This window comes from Gracilinanus agilis, chromosome X, assembly GCF_016433145.1.
Source record: "Gracilinanus agilis isolate LMUSP501 chromosome X, AgileGrace, whole genome shotgun sequence".
NCBI lineage: Eukaryota > Metazoa > Chordata > Mammalia > Didelphimorphia > Didelphidae > Gracilinanus > Gracilinanus agilis.
Window position 1 is genome coordinate 70,714,489 of NC_058136.1, and position 8,334 is coordinate 70,722,822.

At 49.1% G+C, this 8,334-nt stretch overlaps 1 protein-coding gene across 1 annotated transcript in view; it reads left to right on the forward strand.

Annotated features, from left to right (window-relative positions):
• The first annotated feature begins 2,966 nt into the window (after positions 1-2,966).
• Positions 2,967-8,334, forward strand: part of TEX28 (testis expressed 28) — a 9,918-nt gene continuing 4,550 nt past the window's right edge. The window contains exons 1-2 of the mRNA XM_044682896.1: positions 2,967-3,026; positions 5,637-6,346. Coding sequence (XP_044538831.1) covers positions 2,967-3,026; positions 5,637-6,346 — 770 coding nt within the window. The remainder of the gene's footprint in view (positions 3,027-5,636; positions 6,347-8,334) is intronic.

Consider the following 8,334-nt stretch of genomic DNA (forward strand, 5'->3'; position numbering starts at 1 on the left):
TATCTTTGCCAAGAAAACCCTGAAGACACAACTGAGCAAGTGGCATTGTTGACCAAATGGCACACAGTTTTTTTTTCCTCTTTTTTTCTTTTAAATCCTTACCTTCCATCTTAGAATCAATTCCAAAGCAGAAGAGTGGTAAGAGCTAGGCAATAGGGGTGAAGTGACTTGCCCAGGGTCACCTAGCTAGGAAGTATCCGAGACCAGATTTGAACCCAGGATCTCTGATCTCTAGGCCTGGTTCTCAATCCATTGAGTCACCCAGCTGCCCCCTTTTTTCTTCTTAAATAAAATTTCCCAATTACATGTAATAACAATTTTCAATGTATGTTTTCTGAAATTATAAGATCCATATTGTCTCCCTCCCTCCTTTTCTTCCCCCCTCCCAGAGATATGCACAGTTTAATAGTCTTTTAGACAGAGTTCCAAATTGCTTTCCAAAATAGCGGAAGCAGATCACAGTTCCTCCAACAATACATTCATGTATGTGTTTCCCACAGCATCTCCAATATTCACCGTCTGGGGAGTGTATTTTGGAGTGTATGACTTCCCTGCCAGTATCCACTGCAATCAAAGCAGAGAACTTGGAGGAAATGTTTACCTTGACAAGTATCAAAAAGTCTAGAACTGGGGGCAGCTGGGTAGCTCAGTGGATTGAGAGTCAGGAGGTCCTGGGTTCAAATCCGGCCTCAGACACTTCCCAGCTGTGTGACCCTGGGCAAGTCCCTTGACCCCCATGGCCCACCCTTACCGCTCTTCCACCAAGGAGCCAATACACAGAAGTTAAGGGTTTAAAAAAAAAGTCTAGAACTATTTCTTACCATCTACAAGAAGATGCCATCTTGAATGATTTAACTGTATGTGGTTCAGTATGGTGGGAGCTCTGAGACCAGAACCAAAATCTCAGCCAAGTCATTCTGTTCCACCAGGAATTGTACTCCAGGCTTCCCACTGTGCTCACAAGAGCTCACATCCACCTGTTGGCTTGTGTTTTGGTACCTCGGATAAAGGAGATGATGCTACTTTCATTTGAGAGAGAATCCGAGAGGTCTACCAACCAGTCACCATTTCATCTGTGAAGCTGTAGCAGAAGCAAAAAATAATCAGCTGGGGCACCCAGGTGGCTCAGTGGCTAGAGACGGGAGTTCCAATGTGGCCTCAGACACTTCCTAGCTGGGTGACCCTGGGCGAGTCACTTCACCCCCCACTGCCTCACCCTTACCCCTCTTCTGCCTTGGCATATTGAGTCCAAGAAGAAAGGGAAGGGGTCTTTTTTTCAGACAATAAATAAGCTAGCACGCGTCACCAAGACTTTGTAACAAGAAGCCGATGTTGAGCCACCTTGGCGTTGAAAGGACTCCCAAGGGAGCTGACGGATGGAGAGCTGACTCATCCAACGCGGCTGAAAGCCCTGGCAACTTGCCTGTTTGCAAAATAGCCCCAGAGAATGGAAGGGGGCCAAGCAGGAACATTCATCACCAGCATCTATTGCCCTTTGGAGGCTTAGTTAGACTTTCTAATGAGCAGGTGGAGAGAACTGCTGGCTTCTCTACGTGGCAGACACTGAGAGGAGGGAAAAAGCAGCCACTGTGTACTGAGACGTTCTGAACTCTCTCTGCTCTCTATGGGCACTGAGCGTGCCGGGGAGATAGGCCATGTGTACTGTTATGGGGCAAAGGAGCTCCAGAGACCAAGAGGCAAGGCTTTTCCTACTCGAGAGACTCCTTAGGGTCCAGATTCAACAGAGGAGAAACACACCAAAGACCAAGTCGCCCCTGCTGTCCGCCTAGGTGTAGACAGACGATCTGGGAATGGCAATGCTGGTCAACCCAATACCATTTACTAGCTCAGGGAGAGGAGCAGAGAAAATAATCAGAAAGCAAGGAACTAGGGGGCAGCTGGGTAGCTCAGTGGATAGAGAGCCAGGCCTAAAGACGGGAGGTCTTGGGTTTAAATCCAGCCTCAGACACTTCCCAGCTGTGTGACCCTGGGCAAGTCACTTGACCCCCATGGCCCACCCTGACCACTCTTCCACCTAGGAGCCAATACACAGAAGTTAAGGGTTTAAAAAATAACCAAACAAATAAATAAATAAATAAGCAAATAAATAAACAAATAAATAAAGGAGGAGGAGAAGGGCAGCTGGGTAGCTCAGTGGATGGAGAGTCAGGCCTAGAGACGGGAGGTCTTGGGTTCAAATCCAGCCTCAGACACTTCCCAGCTGTGTGACCCTGGGCAGGTCACTTGACCCCCATGGCCAACCCTTACCACTCTTCTGCCTTGGAGCCAATACACAGAAGTTAAGGGTTTAAAAAAAAAAAAGAAAGCAAGGAACTAACTTGTAGCCAAAGAACTAGCTAAATACTTATGGAGGCAACAACACAGGATTCTTTAGGCGATATGTACCTTGCATGTAATTGCATGTTTATTGCTACACATATTAAGTACAACACACTTGAGTATATATGTTTATTATTTGGCTGAGTTCTTTTGTGTTATGTTCATGCTATAGCCATGTCCAGTAATTGTTTGGGGCATTCGCCAATGCTTTTTAGTGAAATTATACTTTTATTAGACCTATTGCTAGTGTTGTCATTGTAGTTAGCTGGCTTTCTCTCATTAGCCGTGTTTTCTTCGTTATTTTTAGTCCATTTCTCTGTAACATGCATGTATAGGCATGTACTCTTGAGCTGGATACATAACATGCTGTTGCTGTGTTCTGTCAGGCGATGCTCGGGATAGTACCACGTCTATTGTATGCACTTTTGTTTTCATGGTACACCGATTTGGTTCCCTGAGGTACCAGGAAAACCGTCCCGTTGTTTTAAGGTGCAGGCGTTTTTGTTTAAGCTATATAGTTACGGGTTTCGAGCTTGCACCACCTGATTTTTGCAAGGGATTACAAAAAGTTTCAGCCCCGGGGAGGAATGTAACCTAGCCGTGATGCTATAAATGTGCAAGGAGACATGACTCAAGTGCACTGGAAAGAGCGCTACATGAGATATGACAGTGAGTACCTGTATAAGGTGTGGAGTCATTGACACATCATCTTGGGGCAGAGATTCGGGGAGAGCCACATGGAGAAAGAAGCTGCAAAAAGATAGGGGAAGCCAGCTCCACATTTCCCTGATTTCTAGCTAGCATCCTGAGAGACCACAAAACGGATCTCCCTAGATGAGATCAGGCTCTGTTTCTTGGTTGGAGCTGAGATTTCACCAAAAGAGTTCTTCGCGTACCACCACACAATAGTACACGTCTGTAAGCCCAGCTACCAGGGAGGCTGACCCTGGAAAATCTCTTGAGCGCCAGAATCCTGAGATGCAGTAGGCTGTGCTGACTGAGTGTCCGGCCATTTTGTGGCGAGTTCCAGGGAGTCAGGAGCCACCAGGCTGCCTAAGGAGGAGCAGAGCAGCCCAGGTCATAAACAGAACAGGTCAAAGCCTCCGTACTGAGCAGTAGCAAGCTCAGTCCTTGTACTTGAAACTTGTGTGAGACAGAAAAATCTAGTCTGAGTTTTTTTACTTAAAAAAATAAAGAACTCATTCACTCTTATATATTCTTTGATATGGCCTAATCTGTATGGCTTCTCCAATTTCTGCTTTCTATTTGCTTAGGTAAGTTGATTTACTCACTGTTTACTATTTGTGATGGTCTTTTGTGTAACCAGAATTTGGTGAGAAAGAGCTAAGCTGGGAAATGTAAGTCTTCCCCCTTAAGAGTGACCAAAGGGGCAGCTGGGTAGCTCAGTGGATTGAGAGTCAGGCCTAGAGACGGGAGGTCCTAGGTTCCAATCTGGCCTCAGACACTTCCCAGCTGCGTGACCCTGGGCAAGTCACTTGATCCCCATTGCCTACCCTTAGAACACTTCTGCCTTGGAGCCAATACACAGAAGTTAAAGGTTTAAAAAAATAAATTAAAAAAAAACAGTGACCAAGGTAGCAGGCAGCCATGTAGCTCAGTGGATTGAGAGTCAGGTCTAAAGACAGGGGGTCCTGGGTTCCAATCTGGCCTCAGACACTTCCCAGCTGTGTGACCCTGGGCAAGTCACTTGATCCCCATTGCCTACCCTTAGAACACTTCTGCCTTGGAGCCAATACTCAGTACTGACTCCAAGAAGGAAGGTGAGGGTTTTAAAAAAAAAAATGGGGGCAGCTGGGTAGCTCAGTGGATGGAGAGTCAGGCCTAGAGATAGGAGGTCCTGAGTTCCAATCTGACCTCAGACACTTCCCAGCTGGGTGACCCTGGGCAAGTCACTTGACCCCCATTGCCCACCCTTACCGCTCTTCCACCAAGGAGCCAATACACAGAAGTTAAAGGTTTAAAAAAAATAAATTAAAAAAAAAAAACAGTGACCAAGGTAGCAGGCAGCCCGGTAGCTCAGTAGATTGAGAGTCAGGTCTAAAGACAGGGGGTCCTGGGTTCAAATTTGACTTCAGATACTTCCCGGCCGTGTCACTTAATCCTCATTGCCTAGCCCTTATCACTTTTCTTCCTGAGAACCAATAGTATCAATTCTAAGAAAGGAGGGAAGAGTTTTTTAAAAAAGAGTGACCAGGGCACAAGCTTTCCTTGTGAAGCAGACTTATACCCCTACACTAGCAATGTTTCAGGGGCCAGAGAGGTGTTAGCCCAACATCCCTCTTGGAGACAGTCAAAGGGAGGAGTAAAGACCCAGCCACAGTCTTTTTTCTTTTCCCCTCAAGGGGGAAATCGTAACTTGACTTGGAGAGGAGTAGACTAGAATACAGAGGCATGTCTACACATTTCGCCTATCTCTGTGTCTATACTTATCTTACCCGGCTATCCATACTGCCCATGGGCATGTGCCTCTTACACTCTCGTGGCAGCCCATTCTATTTTCGACCACCTTTGACTGTTCCAGAGTTTTTCCTCTCACAGAAACTAAACTTCTTGGGGGCCAGGCCGAGTCCCCTTGGCCTGACAGCCCTTTAAATTCTGAAAGAGGGCCACGCTGCCTCCCTGGTCTTCCCTTCCTTAGGCCAACCCCTTGTTCCTTCAGCTGGCACAGACTCCCGGGGTTCCGTTATCCTGCTTGGCATCTAGACCCATTCCACATCGCCTCTCCTTTCTAAAAGGGAATGGCCCGACCAAGCCGACTCCTGCAGGTGGGAGGGACCTTAACGGCCACCTTGGCCAACCTTCTTTCTTATAGAGGAGGGACCTGAAGCACCACAGGGGAGAATCTTGGTGACCGTCCGGGGCACACCATGAGGAGGAGCTCCATGCACCACTAAGGAGAAATCGGGTGCTCTAGGGGGATAGGAGACGATAACTTCACTGCCTTCCCCAACTTGCCTTCAATATAGGTATGTATAATAGCTAGAGCTAATGCTTATATAAGAGTTTCATGTTCACAAAGCCCTTTGTAATTACCAATTCATTTGGCCCTCACGACAACCCTGGGAGGTGCTACTGTGAGCCCCATTTTATAGATGGGGAAACTGAGGCAGACGGCAGCCCAGGACCACATAGCAAGTGTCTGAGATGGAAACTGAGCTCAGGTCTCCCCAGCACTCTACTCACTGTGACACCCAACTTCCACAATGTCCCTGAACTTCCCCACATGCACCGGCCACAGTATGCCCGGCTTTGTCATTTCTCTTCTCCTAATGCAGGCGAAACATATGAAGAAGGAAAGGCCCAGCAGCCCCGTCAGAGAAGACGGAGCCTCGTCCACCCACGACGAGGGCCCCCGAGGTAACCCCAGCCAGTCGGCCAATGAGAGTAACCAAAGCCTCCAGGACTGTGTCAAGTACCGCATCCTGTGCTTGTCGGAGCAGCTGAGAGTGGAGAAAACGAGCCGGGATAAGAACACAGTGGGCTACCTCAAACTGGCGTCCAAAGCTGGCCGGCACAAGGCCGCTCACATCAGACAAGCCTTTGAGAAGGTGAACCAGCGCTCCTCGGCCACGATCGCCCACCTAGAATGCAAGCTCCGACAGTATCAGCTCCAGCTCCAGGAAATGGAAGAGGGCAGCCAGCCCAAGCGCTCGAAGCCGGAGGAGAGGGCCCGCAAGACCCAGAAACTCACTGACCAGGCTCCTTTGGGGGGGGGCCCAAAGCCCAGGGGGGAGGAAGCCCAATCAGCCCATCGAGCCAGTGCCCTGGAAGAAGTTCGGGTAGCCACGGCCCTCCTGAAGGAAAAGCTCTTCAAGAGAAACAACACGTCCTGGCAGCAGAACCAACTGTTCCTGACCATAAAGAAGGAGTTGGAGGAGATTAAAACCTCACACGGCAAACTCGAGCTGTCCTATCATACCCTGAAGGAGAAGTACCTGACTGATCTGCAGCTGATTATTGAATCTCTCCAGGAGGAGAAACATAGGTAAGGCCTGGTCCTTCGCCCTCCCCTGCGTAAGATCCAAGCGAAAGAACAGGTTGCTTCCTTTTCCAGCCCATTAGCCAGACAGCCATAAACTCAGAGCCCTTGGGGAGGGCCCCAAGACATGACTCAGAAACCTGAGACCTCAGCTCAGAAAGCACCTTGGACGCCGCCGAATGCAACCTCCTTGTGTCCCATACTGGGAAACTGAGTCCCAGGGAAAGAAAACGACGACGAGGCCCCAAAAGACCCAGAAATTAGCTCCGAGTTAGTCAGTGACAAATGCAGAAGTAGAACCCAGCACTTCAGACTCCCAGTGAAGGGCTTTTTCTGCCTCCCCAGACTGCTGAGAATCTTCTCCTACAAACCGAAAGACATTTAAGGAGGCTACTTTGTAGGCAAACCCTTGGGCGGCCAACCGCAGGGAGCATTTAGGTAGAAATACTTTTTTTTTTTTAAACCCTCACCTTCCGTCTCGGAGTCAATACTGTGCATTGGCTCCAAGGCGGAAGAGCGGTAAGGGTAGGCGATGGGGGTCAAGTGACTTGCCCAGGGTCACCCAGCTGGGAAGTGTCTGAGGTCAGATTCGAACCCGGGACCTCCTGTCTCTAGGCCTGACTCTCCATCCACTGAGCTACCCAGCTGCCCCCTGTAGAAATACTTTTAAAAATGTGTATCTGACCACAGCAGAGCCATAGCCAGGATTGTTTGTGCCTGGGACAAGCAAAGCGTACGTAAACTCAGCCTTGGGCAAACTGTCCTCAGTTGATAAGGATACCAAGGGTGAGCTTGCCCTAGAATAATGATTATACCAATTTGTCTGGCACTTTACAAATGTTTCATCTCATCCTCACAACAACCCTGGGAGGTAGCTGCTATTGTCATCCCTATTTTACAGGTGAGGAAACTGAGGAAAGCAGGTAAAATGTTGACTTAGCTGACAAACCTCGATGTAAAGGTTTCACCCAAGGTGCTGCGTCAGATGTACAACCTACCTTTTAAACTGATTAGACTTTCTAACCAGGTGCTAAACTACTTTCTGGATGCTCCAGGATGCACGTGCTATTAGTACCCTCTAAATTCCGTGCCCTGGGGAATGGCTCCACTCGCCCCACCCTAGTTTCACCTCTGAAGTCCTGCAGGCAACTGATGCCTCTGGATGCTTCTCTGCCCTGCCTGGACCAAAAAGCCCATCATTAGAGTCGCTTTTCTGGGTTGGACAGCAAAGGGGATTTACTCCCACTGCGAAAAATCCTTCAGTCCATGGCTTTATGAAAGCGCTCTGATGGAATGGAATCAGAGTCAGAAGACCAAGATTTAAAATCCTGGAATGTATTATTAACTTATTAATTCGTTAATTAATTGACACTTATTAGCTGTGTGACCCTGAGCAATTCATTTCCCTCTCTGGGCCTCAGCTTCCTCCTCACAATGGCCTCCAAGTCTCTTTACCGAGTCCCCCATCCCATGGTCTCAGTTCTGTGCTGAGTCCTTGGGATCTTTAGTTCTTGCCTTCAAGGAGCTAATCCTGTAACTGGGGGGACATCTGGGAAGCGGGGCCTCAAGAAAGCCAACAGCGTCCAGTCTAGCGCTGGGGTCGAGGAGTGCTCACTTGGGTGCTTTAAGCTGCATTTCAGAGGCCACAGGGGTCAGGGGAGCCCGGGCGGAGCAGAGGAGGACGCGCTGCCCAGAAGTGGCCCACCTGCCTCTCGAAAGCCAGCCGTGTGAACAAACGGCGAGGAGGGAGGATGCCGGGCAGGGAGTAACTGAACACAGGCTCCATGCTTTTCCCCTTCCCACCTTGGATGGACGACGGCCTCGGATCCCAGGGAAGCCAAAAAGGATATCAAGTGCTCGTGAAATGGAGGAGGGGGGGAGGGAGAGACACAGAGACAGAGACAGAGAGACAGAGAGGGAGTAAGAGACAGGGAGGGAGGGAGAGACGGGGGAGGGGGAGAGAGACAGAGAGTCAGAGAGGGAGGGAGAGACAG